The sequence below is a fragment of the Empidonax traillii genome, unplaced genomic scaffold, assembly GCF_003031625.1.
Source record: "Empidonax traillii isolate 1590-97213 ecotype Southwest subspecies unplaced genomic scaffold, ASM303162v1 scaffold1:size7828297, whole genome shotgun sequence".
In the NCBI taxonomy this organism is placed as follows: domain Eukaryota; kingdom Metazoa; phylum Chordata; class Aves; order Passeriformes; family Tyrannidae; genus Empidonax; species Empidonax traillii.
The window spans coordinates 522,862-541,171 of NW_020955194.1; the positions used below are offsets into that span (position 1 = coordinate 522,862).

General features: G+C 43.5%; 1 protein-coding gene across 6 annotated transcripts in view; it reads right to left on the bottom strand.

Annotated features, from left to right (window-relative positions):
* Window positions 1-5,583: 5,583 nt before the first annotated feature.
* The window catches only part of HSF2BP (heat shock transcription factor 2 binding protein), a 29,525-nt gene continuing 16,798 nt past the window's right edge, over window positions 5,584-18,310 (bottom strand). For 4 of the 6 annotated variants that reach the window (XM_027878074.1, XM_027877991.1, XM_027878233.1 and 1 more), the window contains 2 exons: window positions 14,933-15,036; window positions 5,584-6,314 (listed from right to left, as the gene is read on the bottom strand). In XM_027878074.1, coding sequence (XP_027733875.1) covers window positions 6,106-6,314; window positions 14,933-15,036 — 313 coding nt within the window. In that variant the 3' untranslated portion in view covers window positions 5,584-6,105. The other 2 variants (XM_027878399.1, XM_027878315.1) reach the window with 2 other exon arrangements.

The following is an 18,310-nucleotide window of genomic DNA, read 5'->3' on the forward strand; positions in this document are numbered from 1 at the left end:
CCTCCTTTCCCTTGGCTTCCTCCCCCGGCATCTGTCTGCTGCCAGATGAGCTGCCTGGGCACTGGAGACGCTGGCTGTGCCTGACAAGCAATCTCTGAAGGTTTCCAGGGCAGTATTACACGCTGTCAGCTTTGTTAGAGCTGAAAGCTCGGCAGTGAATCAGGGCTGCGCAGGACACCATTGCTAGAGAGGCTTCCTGAAGGGGCTTCCTTACTGGAACATGAGTGACTCACCGCGCTCAGCTGCTCTTGTCTCCAAGAAATTAAGCTGCTGCTGCTGCACCAGGGTACTGGTGATGTTCATGAAAATCATCCTGAAGGAAAAAAAAAAACCAGTTACTGCAACACAAAGAAGAGAAAGGATGTTTGGGAAGAAAAGCCATTGCTGTCGGTGGTTTCTTGCTGCTGAACAATTTCTGAGTGCACGGAGTGTCTCTTTGTGTCAGGCATGGGAAGAAGTGTCCACTGCATTTTCCAAAATCCTAGCACCATTTTCTGGCACAGGTAAGGCCCTGGTGCTTTTGGTCATCCGTCCAAAGTAAGGCAGCTCAGGACACTCATTCAGGTCCATGTATCCCAGTGCCCCCCAGCCTGAGCAGAAACATGCTGCCCCAAGGCTGGGAGAAGAGCCTGGAGCACTGCTCAAATCCCAGCCATGTCTGTCCCCAGCCCTCCAGTCATGTCCTCAGAGACTTCACTCCCTCTTACCACTGGCTCCCAGCCTGCTCTCAGGCAGCAGGGGCCAGGAGTGCCTGGCTGTTGGCTGTGGGCTTCCCAGGGCTCTCCTGGGTGATTATGGTTTGTCTTACCCTTTCCATGGCCACTTTCCATCAGTCCCTTCACCATCCCCTCCATGCCAGGAGGCCCCACTGGGAGCTCCACAGTCCTGTGGGCAGGAAAGGCACTGCCTGGAGGGGCCCCAGCCCTCCCTGCCCTCAGCACCCCAGAGCTCTGCTCCCTGCTTAGATAGGCCTGAGGACCCAGCCCCCATGTTTCTCTTCCCTTGCCATCACCATGGCATCACCTTGAAGGTCTTCCACCTCTAATTCAATGTTCTGGCACATGCCTTGGAGTACTGACACAGATCCAGACTCCCACCACAGGAACTTGGAGGACTTCTTACCCAAGCAGAAGGCCCTAACTCTCCTTGGGCTTTGGATGCCCACCATCCTTTCTTCCCCAAGCCAGCAGCCCCCAGAAACCTACAGCCTGAAGAAGTGCTCCTGAAGACCTCGTGCTGCACTGAAGGCCCCAACCAGCCCTACAGCAGCTGTGAAAACACCAGGAACCACAGCAGCAAGTCCTCTGGTGACGCCACAGCACATCACTGAGCAGCCAGGGGCTGGCTGCATCCACCAGCTTTCACATGTGCCATGGCTAAGCCAAAATGCCCTTGTGGATGCCCCATCCCTGGAAGTGTTCATGACCAGGCTGGATGGGGCTTTGAGAAACCTGCCCACAGCAAGGGGGTTGGAACAAGATGATCTTTAAGGTCCCTTCCAACCCAAGCCATTTTGTTAATCTACGAAATTTATTCTGGACACCACAGACTCTGCTCAGGAGGAAGGGGTGCAGATCCAAGAACTGGGCTTGTTCTCCTGCATTCTCCATTTCCTGTTCTGTGCTAGTACAGAGTGACTGCTGCACTTTATTTGACCCCAGCAGTGGTATAAGCACAGAATCAAGGAGGTATTATCTCTGCAGAGAGCTTCAAGCAGCTCACCTGCTCTCCTAACACCCAACCCCTTCTCCTGCCTCACTTCAAAGCAAGACTCAGGTGGCGTGAAAGCCTCTTAGGCAGCTCAGTCAGACCTGACCTTCTCCATCCACCTGGCAGAATTTTCCCCCTCAGGTCACACAACACCTTTCTCTTCCTCACCCCACGGCTGAGGCTCTCACCAGCCTTTCCCTCGGGGGTTGCTGCATCTCCCGAGTGCAGCCCGGCAGCACAGAAAATGAAAACCACGTGCATTTGGAAGAACTCAGCACCTGGCATTTGAAGAGCTTCAACTGCAGTCGCGCCCACAGTAAAAATTATAGTCCCATAAATTACATGTGTAGCTATGCTTTGGTCAAAGTCTTTTCAAGGTTTCCGACCGAGCAAGTTATAGGTTGCAAAGGTCATCACAAAGTTAAAATCTGTATTTACCACAGGAGTTCTCTAATGACTTTTTATCAGCTGTAACTTGTAACTCACGTATACCAGAAGCGACTCGCAGTTGCCAAAGTCCCTGCACACAAACCAGGAAAATTACAGAACAACACAGACATGGCCAGATGGAGCTGCAAATGAGATGCTGTGAAGAGAAAGAAAGGGGCAGCTGTGCTTTGCATATTTCTTAACTTGTCGTACAAGCCTCGGGCAGGGGTAACAGAGGAAACAGAGGTTCCTTATTCCCCAGTAAAATTCCTTTCTCCTGCATCCTTGCAGGACTGGAGGCTGTAGGGGAGATGAATCACACAACATTGCAAGACTTGTAAAACCTTATCAATTCTGAAGTCCAATTTGTGCTAATCAGTGCATATCACAAGTGCAAATGATAACTCAAAGGAGCAGTTAAATGAATGGTGCAACCAGCTGAAATTGAATCATCTGAAAAGTTCACTTGTGGCCACAGGACTGAATTGCCACCACTTTCCGTTCTTCCTCACGTTTTTCCTTAAGAGGGACTTACTTCCCTCCCTTAAACAGCCATAACTGGGCAGCTGGTTGCTGTTCCCATCCAAAATCTCTCAGTGCTCTTTGGAGGTGCCAGGCCACTCATGCACAGGGCACAGAGCCACAGGGGGAGCTCTGCCTTCACAGTGGGTCTTACTTTCTTTTGCTGAGCTTTTCCAGTTTCTTTTCAGCCAGCTCATAGTCCAGGCCAAACACTGACCTGAGATACCACACAAAGAACTGGTGGGGCAAAACATTACATTACAAACATTATGTTACAAAACATTACAAATTTCTTAAGTTACAGGAAATAAGTTTAGGAGATAGTAGTTTATTTTCCTTTTGCCAGCATCAGATACGAAGAGCCAGTATCTCCCAGGAGCATCAGCATGGGCATAATTTCTGTGCTCTGTATACAGACTGAAAGGAGCCAAGTTCAATTTTTAATCATGCAGATAAAACTGTGAGTAAACCTTTTCTTCTAAGAGTTTACAAAACAGATTTTTCATCTTTTGAGACAGCTCAGCACGAGAGTCAAACTGCACTTACGGTTATATGGGTGTAAATCTGGGGTAACTGATAATCCCAAAGGAACACCAAACTCACGTTCTCTCCCTCACTGAAGCTCTGAGATTGTGCAACAGAGGAAACAGCAACGCTAGATTAACTCTGGACTTTGGCCACAGCTACTGAAACCAGGGCTTTGCCCGTGTGAACCCCCTTCACTCCTGTGAGATAGTAATGCAGTTAATGAATTACTACGCAGAAGAATCCCAACTTTTCAACAGGATCCAGAAAAAGCAACGCTCCAAAGCCTGTGTTTCCCCAAGCACAGGCCGAACTCTTGATTTTCAATGGGTTAAAACTTCCTAATGGTCCACAGTTTCAGACTGGAGCAAAGTAAAAGCTGAGATTTACAGTGCAGGTGTTGACCAGTCTTTAGCTGCAGCAGCCCTTTGCAGTGTCATATTGTGTCCTGGGTGCCACCCATTGCTCAAGTTCATGCATAAAGCTTTGACATGCTCTGAGTTTTCAGAGCTTCTCTATCTTCTTTTATTCATAACCTGTCAAAAAAAAAGATGTCTTTCAGGGGAGAGGGAGATTCAAAGGAGATCCACAGTTATTTAACAGCCTAATTTCTAGCACTAACCAAACGAAGACAAATTAAGCCTTTAAATACTTTTCTCCTCTAAACAGGGATTTCTTGAGCTTATCAGCACACAAGATAATGGCTCACAGTGCAATCTGCAACTAGTAATGTCCATCTTATTTCACTAAAACATTTAAACATGAGACACCTTGATGAAATTTAAACACTCTGAAATGTTAAGGGTTAATTAAGGCTTATTCATTAAGGCTCCTATCCACTCACCTTACTTCAGCACAATTTGACTCCAGTGACGCTTTTTTCCCTGAACCAAAAAGTATTATGAATTTGCTTCCCTGTAATAACAAGTTCCCCCCCAAAATGTTGTCTTTTTTCTTTTCCATAAACCCACACAAAGAATAAAAACCACAACATTAATTGTAAACTTTTTCTTATTTATCAGTCTTGCATAAGGAAACACTTGATACAGAAAAAAAGACTTTCTCAAGGTCAGTGGATCGTTTGACTCTGAAGAAACAGTCCTGGCAAGCTACACGTGAAAATAAATTCACCTGGGAGACACTGAAAGAGCTATCATCAGATCTCAGCAGCTTGCTGGGGAAAAACTGTGGTATCAGTGGCCCATCCCCACAGTTAACTAACCTGGCCATCCACAATGACCCTTGTGTGGATTTGGTTTCAGCTTGGGAAGGGCAAGGAAATTTTCAAGAAATATCTCAAGGCCACAGGACATGAAGCTTCATCAGCTCTTCTGTTCACAGAACTACTCTTTTCTTTTTCTGTTATTTACTGGTTTCCCAAAGTTTGATGAAAGACCTTCATGAGCAGATAGCAATTAAATGGAAAGTGGATGCCCTTCAGTGTTTCTTGAAAACTGAAGACTTTCATGAGCTGATATTCCAGGAAATTAACAATTATCATTTTGATCCCTTTAGGATTAAACTCTAGGAGGATTAACTAGGATAGCAAGATAAGAAAACAAATCCAAAGAAATCATGCTTTACAGAAGATTTAAAGCCTTCCAAAAACCTGCACTTGGTGAGTTCAGTGCAGGGCTGAATCAGACATGGCAGAACCCCAAGCAACCCACTCATGTGTGTGAGATCTCTTATCTTAATCTTCACCTTACAGCCCCAAATCAGACTGCTACCATCTGTAGCATTAGAGCCAAGTAATTTTAAGCTGATTTGTTACATTTCTGACTCTGAACACTCGTCATTCTGCAAACAGCCTAATGGGAGATGCCCCGTACCTTAACTTACACATTTTATATTGGTCTTCCTCCAAAGCTGTCTGTCAGTCACAATATTTAAATCCTATGTGTTTTCTATGTATTTGAAGTTCACATTGTATTTTGTTAATGCATTGGGTTCCCAGCTGAGGTGCAGTAACTTTAGTATGGAGAAAGGTGCTGCCCCAGCACTGCACTTCTCGTTTGCTGTTCCTTTGAACAGCCTCCCCTAACTGGCCCTGTTTTTGTCACCACAGAAATGGATGCTATTTTTTTTCTTTAAAAAAATTGTAAATTCCACTAATGCCAAGCACACAAGTGTTTGCATCTACCCCTAGGGTAAGAAAGCTCTACTCAGAGGCTCTAACACCACGGTTGAGAGGGGAAGTGATGCTGCTCACGACAGAGCAGCAGTTCATTTCAGCCTCTTCTCAACACACGACTACCATGGGCAACAGCAGTTTATTTCCTTTCTCAGGACTTTTCTAGAAACCACAGCTCAGTTTCTAGCATGCCTGGCAGCCACAGACCTGGGCGACTTGCAGTTAAGAGTGACTCTGAATACAACATTTGAAAGCAGAATACATTACATGCTACAGAACTTCAGTTTTCTTTTATTAGAATAGAAGAAGAGAGCTGAGAAACAACAACAGTAAAACTGGAAGTGGGGTCCATTCTGACACAAAAGAGTTATGAAAGGCAGCAAAGTTTTCCTCCCAGTACAATAATTCTTAAGGATGGACCAAAAGGATTTTTATCACTGCCATAAACTATGTATTATCAGTGAATGAGAAGACTATTTTACTCCCTCCAGAGAGTAAACAGATAACATAACCTGGACCATTCTGGAAACCCATTATCAGCAAAATCCTACTCAAAGAAATTCAGTCTGTCCCATCTCTACCAGAGCCCCTAAGATTGTATTTGGGCAGCTAAAACCCAACATGTTTTCCCAAGTGTGGTTTCAGTTGGGTTACCTAATTTCCGAAAAGGATTTTGTCAGAGCAACTTTAGGCAGTGGCCTTTTTTTTTTTTTCAGCCATCTCCAACAACTCTTGCAGCACAAAAATACAGTAGAGACGTGAGCAGTTGGTGTCCTAGAGCCCTTCTACGCTTCATACTCAAATATTTTAAGATCTTCAAGTAGTTCTTTTGCAAGCGCTTGCAGATCTGCATTGCGGCTCTTTGACAGGGCAAGGATGCGCTGGAAGGGCAGAGTATCCCTCATCTCGGGGGCTGTCCTGGCCAACACTTCTGGCTCCAGGATCACCGACTGCAGGAGCCTCAGAGCATGAAGGCAAACTTCTGTGTCCGGGTCTAGAAGCAGGAAAGAAAAAATATCCAGGGTTTGTTACGAGTCCAAAAAGGCAGCATTAAAAGGTGCCATTCCTCATGACCCACCAGGCAGACAGGGAATAACCCAAGGACCGTAATTCCCAGCTGGCGTTTGGCGCTGGCTGGATCTTGGTCCTCTCTCAGCAGACTCTACTCAGCAGTGTTTGGGAGATAGAGATAACCAGGAACCTTTCCCTTGTTTTTCAGATGTTGAAAATGCTATAAAGCAGGGAATTTATCCACTTGGATTTATCCAGTACTCAGGATGCACTGTTGGATGGAATCCGATTTAAGAGCAGAACAAGCTATATCCCCTGATTATTCAGACTTAACAAACAAACAGACCAAGGAATCAAATCCGCAGTAAATCATCTGGCTTTTCTTTCACTCTTTTTTCTGCGAGCCTTCGGATTTCTTCAAAGCTCAACAAAATAATTGATCTTCATAAAACTTTTTAGTAACCATGTATCAACCTTCCAAGTGTTTAATTCAGTCCACACAAAATTGAAACGGGTACTGGAGCTAAGCACTGCTGCTCAGGAATGCAGCAAAGACCTTTGACTGACTTAAGCCAGGAAGACGTGTAATAACTCCACTGCTAAGAACACAGGATGCATTTTTAATTAACTGAAACATTACGAGCATTATATTTTAATCATTCACAACAGTCCATTTGCATTTAGTGGTTTACAGCTTTATCAAAAGCACGTGGCAGAAAGACTTCTCTATTCTGCACATTCCAAATGAAAATGTCTAATATATTTTTATGGCTGAAGTAGCTTTTTGCCCCACGTGCCGTGCATTTTTAATGCGTTTTTCATTAGCATATCTACTCCTCAGCAAGCTTTAGATAAGGCATTGTGCAGAAACGTTGAGAAAATTAATTCGGGTCCCTTTGTGCACAAAATCACCAGAGAGGCCGAAATCTCACTGAAGGAGCACAAATGCAGTGCAGTGATAAACCACACTGCACCAAGGGTGAAGGAAGCATTTGGTGGGCTGAGGTGAGTTCTTTCCCTTCCTGGCTTATTTAATACCTAACGCCAGTGACCTGAGAAAGGACTGAGGAGAATTATTCATTAAAGCACAAGGGTTGAAAGCACCCAGGGGGGCAGAGAACAGAATGTGATGGACAGTGAAGAAGACTATGGCTTTAAGCATGGAACTGACTGCTAAAATTGGGATTTTTAAGTAATTCCCAGTAGCACATGGCTGAAGTGTAGTATTAAAGATTGTCACATCTGATTTACACCCACAAGGAAGGCACTCTCTCTCTCTCTCTCTTCCTCCATTTTCCATCATAAATGGAAATACCCAACCCCTTAGGAAAGGAATTTTATTTTCTCTTGGCAAACCATCAATAAAACCCCCATGATTAGTGCTGCACACCCCACAGAAGTGGGCACACCCATGGTACAGCCACTCCTATTGCTGACACCCAGGCTGAAGGCTCCAAGGAGTCTCTTTCCATCATCATCTCCAGCATGATGTGACTTTCTGGGTTATAAGCAGCCACAACCCATGGAGAAATGCTGCAGCTCAGCCTCACAGACAGCAACACTTTATGTCCAGTTGTCTGGGCAGCAACACTTCAGGGAACCCTTTTTAAAAAACCTTGGGTAAGAGTTCTGGCTTTCAGATTTATTCTGAACCAATCAAAATACGACTAAAAGCCTCAAATTCATTCTCTCATTCCTTCCATTTTTGTCTCCATGCCTGCCACAGTTTTTCTGGTTTTTTAATGCCTATTTTTTTGCCACATATAATGTTCAAACTCTGCACACAATCACCTGCCCCCTTTTTCTGTACTTAGAATTCTACGTTTATTCACCAGAAATAGCAGCCACAAACTATAGCCCAAATAGGTAAGAAGCAGCTTTGGGGAGTGAAATCTATGTAGTTCATTACAATCTTCCTCCCTGGGAAGGAAGGAAAGTTCCTCCATGAAATAAAGCCATTAATAGTTGTAATAGTTGCAGTACTGCTGGGAAGCTTCACATGTGTAAGATGAAAAGAGCTTTTTTTTATTAATACTGTTACAGGCGTCGATGTTACTGTTATCTGCAAGTGTTTAAGGGCTGTAGAAAGCAAAGAATTGATCAGGGAAGAAGCGTTAGCAGGGGAGCCAACAAAAAATGAGGATCTGTAGGAGATCAGGAAATGATTTCCAGCTTGACAAGCAAGGGCATTTTCCAGTAAGAGCAAAGGGGTTCTAGGAAGAACCTCCAGCAGCAGCCAGGGAAGCTCAACGGCTTGAGTCACTCAAATGAAGAACAGATCAGGCACGTGGGCACACAGCAAAGGAAGGAAATGATCGTGCACCAGAGGATGACTTAATACGCATTTAACCTCAGATTGCCATTGTTTTGAATGTATTCTGAGATGTTCCCAGTTAAATAAATACATATGCCTTAAAATACACTCCCTTAGGATTACATGTGGTTTTGAGAATACTACTTATTACGGATAATCATGTTTCCTAAGAGGATTAAAAAAAAAAATAAATAAAAGCAAACCATAGAATCCTTTCTCTTGTCTCCAATATCATTAGGGACTTTTTCTAAAAGCCCTGTCTACAGAGCACTCAGGGAAATGTAAGGAATCTTCATTATTCAGCATTATATTTATCTCAATAGCTTCCAGATTTAGTCATTTCTACACTAGCTGAGTAACATTTTGTTTGTGCAAGATCAAAAAAAAAAAAAAAAACAAAACCCTTTTAGCCATAATCAAATCACTGCATCACATCCTCCCAACGACCAACACACACATCCCCAGTTAAAATTTCAAAACTATAACCGTTATTTCTGGGGAAGAGGGGGAGAAACCGAGCTGCTTGCCTCAGCCAGGGATGATCACAAGCCTGCCACCACCATAAGATGCTGATGTAATTTTACCAAGGTGTTGAAACTGCTGGAGTTTGCTGACGTCCTGCCGGCTGCCAGCTCTACCCTTTGATGTCACTGGCTGTCACTCACTGACAAAAGCAACCGACAGCGCGGCCAGATTTCAGTCACATCTGTCATTAGCGCCAAGCTCTCAGCTGAACCCTTCCCCGCAGCAGGGTTTAGGTAATGGCATTACATCAGTGCTGAACAGCTTATCCACGGTTGGCTCTGAGCTGCGTGAACTCAATTCACACGTGGCCACACCGCTCCCTGGCCACCTGAATGTGAGATCTGCTGCCAGCAGGCTGTTTACGGCTACGTCCGTGCTCGGGGGCAGAGGAGTTCACAAGGCCAAGTGCACGGTCCTGCACACGGGTCGGGGCGATCCCCATCACAAATACAGGCTGGGGGATGAACGGATTGAGAGCAGCCCTGAGGAAAAGGCCTTGGGGGTGCTTGGTGGATGAGGGACTGGACATGCCCCAGGCACGTGCACTGGCAGCTCCAAAAACCAGTGGTGTCCTGGGCTGCATCCAAAGCAGGGTGGGCAGCAGGTGAGGGGGGGATTCTGCCCCTCTGCTCTGTCCTCTGTCCTCGTGAGACCCCACCTGCAGCGCTGCATCCAGCTCTGGGATCCCCAAAATAAGGAGGATGCAGATCTGTTGAAGTGAGACCAGGGGAGGGACACAAAGCTTATCAGAGGGCTGGAGCACCTCTGCTATGAAGACAGGTTGAGCTGGGGCTGTTGAGCCTGGAGAAGAGAAGGCTCTGTGGAGACCTTAGAGCCCCTCCCAGCACCTAAAGGGGTTACAAGAGAGCTGGAGAAGGACTTTGTACAAGGGCATGTAGTGATAGGACAAGGGGCAATGGCTTCATACTGGAAGAGGGTAGGGTTAGATTAAATATTAGGAAGAAATTCTTCACTGTGTGTGTGGTAAGGCACTGGCACAGGTTGCTCAGAGAAGCTGTGGATGCCCCATCCCTGGAAGAGTTCAAGGACAGGTTGGATGGGGCTCTGAGCAACCTGGTCTAGGTGGAAGGTGTCCCTTCCACAGCAGGGAGGTTGGAACTGGGTCTTCTTTAAGGTCCCTTCCAATTCAAACCATTCTGTGATTTTACAATTTCCAAAGCTTCCCACCACTGCTGTAGGTGTCATTAAACTCATTTACTGTCTGATTCCAGCAGGAAGGGGGGATCTGCCACTCAGCCTTTCTTTTTTATGAGCCGGTCAGACTTATCTGTGTTCACAGGGGCAGCCAGGGCCACGGCTTCCCCCAGTTAACATCCCTTTGCTTTGCCAATGCTGAAGCAGCACCTGCAGCAGCAGAGAGTTTTCCAGGCATTTCTGTACTGCTGATAGGCCTGAGGAGGTAAGAAATGCTGCAGTAAGGATGCTCTGTGGGGAAGGAGCAGGGAGCACACCGTGGCAGAAAAATAACAGCCTGAGCTTTGCTGCTGCAGTTCCTACAGACACACATGCCCTTTCCCTCTGCAAAATATTTGCCCCAGCTCGTGTGTGACAGCTGGGTTTCCTGCAGTCTCCTCCCTGGCCAGGTGGCTGCTCTCACATGGAGTTCAGCTACCAAGCATTCCCCTCTCTCCTGTAAGGACAGCCATTCTGCACCCAGCTGGAGCTCCATCCAGGCAAGAGCTGAGTATGGAAAAGTCTGAGTATGGAAAAGGACAAGCATTCAGTGAGACTCCCCCTGGCCTCTCCTCCAGCCTCCCAGCTCCCTGTGGCTCAGGGCCTTCCTGCGTCAGAGCTGACATCTTCACATTTACTAAAAGGGATGTGATCTTAAAGGGCAAGAAGGGCAATCCCCTTCTTAAGATTCACTGCATAGTCTGGAGGGTAGGAAAGTGTTGAGCACTTGAAAGACCGGTAACCTGAGGTTTTGATTTATGAACCAAAATTTGTTTTAATACAGACAACAGTTTATAAATATGGGGGTTCTGTTTGTCCAGATGTCTTTGAAATAACATGCTGCCATGCAAATAGCCTGAATTTTCAAAAATTCTCACAGCCATAATGAATTCAGGTAAAAGAGCAAGGCATTAGAAGCCTTCAGGGTTAGTCATGGAAAGCAAATATTGAAGGGTGCAGGCAGCAAAGTGAGAATGTGCTTTATACAAGCATTTATAATGCTTGTATTATAATCATTTGCAAGGGATTTGGGTAAACAAGGTTAGATTTCCATGTGGAACTGCGGTGGAGGAAACTGAAGGGCAGGATCTAAAATTAGTCATGCTCCTCTTTTTGTCTTCTCTTTAATGAAGTACCTGGAGTAATTTCCCAGCTACAGACCAGAAATGTCACTGACATAGTGACTCTGAATTCCACGCTTTCTCATGTATCTGAAAATTTTTGAAACTGCATTCAAAGAAAAGTGGGAATAAAACAAAATAAAGATGCACAACAATTAAAAAAAACCACAACCAACAAAAAACACCCACCTAAACAAAAAGAAGAGCCTAGACTCCTTTTCTCCAGCACTCATTTGTTGGTAGATGCTCTGCAAGATCAAAAATGAAAAACATAAATCTAGTCTTTCTGATTAATACCTGAGCTGACTGTTTCTTCTTATTCTTCAAAAGATCTTGGCAGAGAAAAGTCCCAATCTACCTCTTTGGGAATTACAGGATGGAAGTCTTATTGCATCTATAGATGGAAAGAACCAGGAAGAAAACCCAGCCAAATCCCAGGTGGATTTCTACCCAAAATGATAAAGCTTCTTTTTCTGTTGCTGAGGACAGGGCTTCTTTAAATCTGAAAGTTATGTGAAACCCTCAGCCAAGACATCAACACAGGGGCAGCAGCTGATGGAGGAAACTAAAGCTGCCTGTTTTCTCCAAGATGGGAACAGCTGCTCTGCAGACAAATGGTGCTCCATGAGGAGAGAACTCTGTTGATCCCACAAGCTGCTCCATGGACAGAAATCTGAGTCATCATTCATGTGTTTTATGCTGGCACCAGGCTGGGAAGATGTAGGTAGGCACAGCTGATACCTACACAGAGGATATTTTTCAGTGATTGGTGTTGCTTATTAAAGGGTGCCCATCTTTTAGACAGTTTTAAAAAGGCAGGGGAAAAAATAGAAGAAAAAGGTAGCCCACCTCATAAAGTGCTAAAACTACAGAGACCTGCATTACCTTCAAAAAGTGTGTAAAACATTTGATTTTCTCCTGTGACCAGCACAGCCTCAGCAGAAGAGGAGTTCTTAGTGAACACGAAGCCATACCAGCTCATCCAAAATTTCCAAAGACAGTAGGACAGTTTGCTGTTAACATTATTACTCCACTAGGAGCCTTTATTAGATTTTTAACTCCTTTCTCCTCAATTCATGTATTCAACATCAAGGCAAGTGTCTGTCTCTTCAAAAAGCCTGAGAGACAACTTGGGGAAATAAAGAATATCGAGTCAATTATTTGCTCTCTCCACTCAATGGGAAGGACATTCTTCTTTGGGGGACAAGGATGGGCAGAGTCTGAGAATTCAGAGAAGGAATTTGAGGGATTTATCAGCTGCTTACAAGGAAATGGTAGAAAAATGGGTCTGATGTATCTGCTGAGGTCACAGACACTTGTAGATTGATGATGGAAAAGCAAACAGGATGGATCTCTGGAAATGAAAAAAAAAAAATCAGAGGATGATTTCTGGGGCCTCTCTTAGTGGGAATGCTGATAAAAGCGTACAAAACTGTGGAAAGCTGAGTCATCTCATAAGCCTTAATCAAAACACTCTTTGAAGAAGCTTCCTGCAGGCAGGCAGCACGTACAGGATACTCTGCCAGCACAGCGTAGAGCTCTGCTCCCGCATGGAAAAAACAAGATCTTATGCTCTAGCAGCTCCAGGTGTTTATAAGCTGAATCATGGCCAGCAGAGGCTGAAGATGCTGGCCAGGGAAACAAGACTGGGGAGGAAGCTACTGAATTTTGCAAGTTGAAGCATTCAGAAATAGATTAATTGTAGAGAAGGCTACAGAGATCCCACACAAAATGATGGGAACGAGACTGGGTGTTGGATCTGACCGCTTATCTGATATACAAACTAATCACCTCTCTCTCCCTTGACAGCAAGCAGACTTCCTCCAAAGTCAGGAATCTGAGCCAGGAGAAGTGGTTTATCTGAGAATCTCCCTCCTTTGCTGTAACTGGAGAACTTTTTTATCAAAAAGTGAAGGAATTAGCCATGCCTGTCTTTCCTTTCTACAACCCAGACATACCCAATTAACACTTCCAAACTGCAGAGAAGCCTTTCCATTTCTTATTTCCATTAGTAGCTGCAAATTAATTACAACTGCGCCCCAATTTTCATCCTGTTGTGTGACCTAGGAGCCCTTTTCAGACAACTGACTGCATCAAATGATTATCTTCTTTGTTTCATCACAACATTTAGAAGGGCATCTTTAGGAACTCGGACAGGATTCTGGAGGGTGTTTTGGATTGGTATTTTTTCATAGAACAGCTTATGTCTATACTAGCCAACATGGAGTAAAAGGAAAGCCTGGAGTAACTTATGTTAAATTTCTCAGCACAGCTGAAAAAAGGACCACGTATTTGATGTTCTCTGAGGATACCATTTTTCTCAAAATATATTTAGAAATTCTATAGAACTGGTGTTTTCCCTTACAAGGATTACTTAATTTCCTGAGACCTCAGAAGAGAGGGCCTGTGGCATTCCACAGCAGGAAATTATTTGATAAAAAGTATGAGTAGCTACATTTTCTGTAAAAAGTTATGGGAACTATGAGCAATACAAGTAACTTCCACTTTACCAACCCAAACCAAAGCTTTTCCTTCACTATCAAAACTTCAGTATCAAAATAATTTCTTCAAAAAGCAGATGCAACCTCTCTCACTCCAGCTTGCTGTTAGTGTTTTACCAGTTGCATTTTAACAGGGTTTTGCATTGCAGCACAGAGGGAGAATCAACCTCCCCAGTCCTACGAACTGCACACCAAAATCTTCCCACAAAAACCTGAGAAAACCAAGACAGAGCAACTCCAGCAGCAGTTCCTGGGCAGGAGAGTGTCACAGCTCTGTCCTCACTGCTGTCCTTGCTGTCCCTCATGAGCTGTGCACACACTGGCAACGTCAAACCCTGCTGGCTCCTACTCAGGGATTTCCAGCCTCCCAAAGAGCAGGGCCTGGATGTCACTCACGTACCTGACAGAGGCAACACGAGCCCTTGACGTCCTTCAAGTCCTGCACTGGCCAAAGACAGCTGGGAATAGCACTCAAACTCTGCAAACCCAAACCATGTGAGAGCACGAGGCCTCTCTTCAGCTCGAGAAGGGTCACTTTTGCAATGGGTCAGTGTAATTACAGAATTGGTTTCTTTACCCAAAACGTGTACATTTTATTTTGTTAAATGCTAGTGAGCTGATAGGTTGTTCTCCCTCAGGGTTTACTTTAAAGTTGGTATGTGAAGATACAGGTGGCTTTGTTGTTTTTTTTTAAATCCACTTCATCAAATTTCTCCGTTCCCTATTTTTTAATTCTACTACCCACAAATTATTGATGGAATATTACATACAATGCCAAAAATATTATGGGAAGTGCACAACTCCCTCCAGCTATTTGCCCTTTTCGTTTACTTTCAATCTGTCACAAGCTAATCACATACATTTCTGGTTTGTTATTTGCAACACCCACTGCAAATCTACGAAATCCTGAAAGTCACCGTTTAAAAAGGTTTTTAGAGCAACTCACCATTCAACAGCCACCAAAGCAAGGGAATAAAACCTGGACTTTCACTGATGTACTTCAAGCCTTTCAAGTTGATGCTCACGTTGTAAAGTGACATTAGCATTAGCCTAGAATTGAAAGAAAAAAGATGTGAGGGCCTGGGATTTCTTTGCATGTTTTAGCACCTTTTGCCACTTGTGTCGGGCATCTGCTGATGCAGAAGCCCGTGCTAATAATTTATATTTTGGAAAAAGAGACAAGTCTCAAATTATATATCAGCAATATATATGTGCTTGTTTCTACTGTTTCTACTATTAAATCATGTATTCCAAACACATGGAAAAATATGCTTTTCACGCAGCCCCTGAAGCTCTTGGCTTCCAGAACACAAACCCTGGAGAAAGGAGCACAGTCATGACTCCCTGCAATCAGCCAGAAGGGAAATGATCAATAAGCCAGTATCTTATAATGGGAATGTTAACATTTCTTGAGAAGGTCTTTCACCCTTAATCTGTCTGACATTTGCAGTTAGAAATAAAGTGACGCAAAAAGGTACTGCTGTGTTTGTATTTTTGTATCACTTGTTTGCTTTGTGCAGACAAAAGGGACTGGTGGTGGAGTTCCAAGGAAGAGCTGAGGTTTTGGAGTGCTGGGAGATGACATAACCCACCCCACAAGCCAGTGCAGTAGCATATTGATATGCAATAGCACATCTAATCCAACACACTCTCCTGGGCACAACACAGAAGCATTTCCAGGCCCTTTATACCACCTTCACCTCTAGTACCTGCACATTTTAGTAAGTATTTTTGGCAATAATTATGGCAAAAGTGCTTATTGAAGCAAACTTGGCACACATAATTATGGAATAAACAATACTTTCTGTTTTGGTTTCTTTTTTTTAACATGGAGAGTGTTTTAATTATGCACTTCATAATCTTCCTATTGAGGCAAGCCAAATTTAATTAACATCTTGTACTACTGTATCTGTCAATGCTTTCTTTAAAATCTATAAAAGCACAGCTAAAGCCCCTTCTTGTCTGCCTAATACATGGGATTAGTGCATAAAACAGGCTAATATCTACCAAAGTACATATTTCTTCTGTCTACTTTCAACTGCTACATCAGCAAAGTTAAATGTTCCTAACTATTCAATTATAGCAATGAATAATTATGTATATGTTTACTGAATAACATCTACAAATGCTGAACAAACCCTACATCGGTGAGAAGAAAACCTCAAGTCTTTCACTTCACTGCTATTTCAGAAAGGCAACGACACCCATGAGATTGCAGGCCCAGCACTCACGTTGATGCCTTGGATATATTTATTCCATACTCACAGGCTACAACGGATATCACAGCACTTTTGGAATAAATCATAGGTTCTCCATGTAACTTTTTTATTTATACATTTGCACAAGTGAAAGTAAGAGAATTCCTCTTTATCAGCTTGCTTTGATATTTCTGAGTGTAGAATTAGACTCATAGTTTGTCCTGTTTTGTCACACAGCAATGAAAAACGTTTTTTAAAATAAAAGCTAGAAAAGAATTGTAAAACCTCAAAACTAAGCAAAGAACAACCATATCCTTTAAAATAATAAGCTAAACCTTAACTGATTAAATTGCAAGTTGATGTTCTCCCACGTAACACCATGGTGGTTTTGAGAAAAATACTTTGCATTTCCAAAATAATGAACAGACATTTTCAGCTGTGAGGTATAGTTTTAAAAATGTATCTGTCTGTGTGTACATGTATATAAGTGTACGTGTAAATATTATTTATGATGATTCCAGAGTCCCTCTTCACATAACTTAGAAACTGCAATACAACTTATGGTAATTATCACAACCTTATCTCACAACTGTCTTTCATTTTGTCCTGCCTTATGTTCTTTATGGTAGGGAGAAAAGGGAGTTCTACTGACATATCTGCTTATGAAAATGTAGATTAAGGTTAATAAGCAGCTAAAAAAACCTTACAGGCAGAGAGCAACTTAAAAACAAATCAACCAACTCCCCAAACCCTTCTTTGGGCTGGGAGACTGTAAAATCCCCCAAAAGGACAAGAAAAAAAATCCAGTGTTAATAACAGGTTTTTAGAACTGAATAGTGACAAGACACACAGGGAGCTCATTGCAAAAAAGGAACCTGATCATGGACATGAAAGGCAAACACAGAGGAAACATTTTGCACTAAAAGATTTGAGCAAATTGGGCTCCCTGGTTCAATGACAAGGCCATGAAGAAACAGCCTTTCTGGCATTTGCTCTAACGTCAGAATACAGCAATTTTTTTGTCACATGACAAGTTCAGAGCAAGAAAAGAAAATGTTGGCTCTGTGGAATATCAGAAAACATTATCACTGTGCTGAATTCAAGCTATTTTAACATATGCTTAACATTTCTCACTTATCCACTGCCTTGTGCAACCTCTTTTCCAAGCTTCCCTCCATTTGTTGGCCTAAGAATCTGGCCTGTGTGGAATCCCTTGTGGGATTTTTCTATGTTATGTATATTTTACCAGCAGTGCTGTATCGCAGCCAAGCTTATATCACCATGTGCAATTCTTCTGCAAGGCAGGCAGATTTTGAAATATAATTAAAACCAACCCAAAACATACATTCAAAAGAAAGGCCCCTCAGAATCCAATTACATCACCCAATTACATTAATATAAACTGAAATGATCAAAAATAGTTTATCTGGATCCATAGGTACAAATTCACTTGAAATTCAGTGTTTGTGAGTGTGTGTGGGAATACTTCCCTCTCCCTCTTCCTCTCAAAGTCCTTTTTTTTTTTTTTTTAAATTTACAAGTTCTGAGACAGTATAGGTTCTCTTTTCAAGGTTGGTTTATTGTTTGGGCTTTTTTGTTTGTTTGCTTGGTTTTGTTTCCTTTTACACAAATTACCTTTTCTTTCTTAAGTTGAGGTCCTCATACAAATATTTCCATTGGGGCTTAAAAAAACCCAAACACCTACTGCTGACCTTCAGGCCCAACACCTGGGAAACAGAGCAGTTAACTGATCAAGCCACTACCTACAGCACAGGCTGCTCAGCTTTCCCCTCAACACCAAAAAGGGAGAGACAAACACCTCCAGAGGGCAACTTGTTCCCCCCCTCACACGAGCAATCATCTGACAGCACCCTCTGTGGGAAGAAGTCCAGGCAGCCAGTAGATGCCTGACATCTGCCCTTCTGATAGCTGGGATCAGGCCAGATAAAACCTCTCCAAAGCGCAGACTGAGCCTGATTCCAGGCCTATCCCAGACAACCTGCCTAAATGTGTGCAAGGACGTGGTCAGGTTACTGTGGCTGCTGTTTGTCAGCTGAGCTGTGACAGCTGGCTGGGGCAGGAATTGTTTGTGTGTGTGTGTGACCCATTTATGAAAAAACATCACA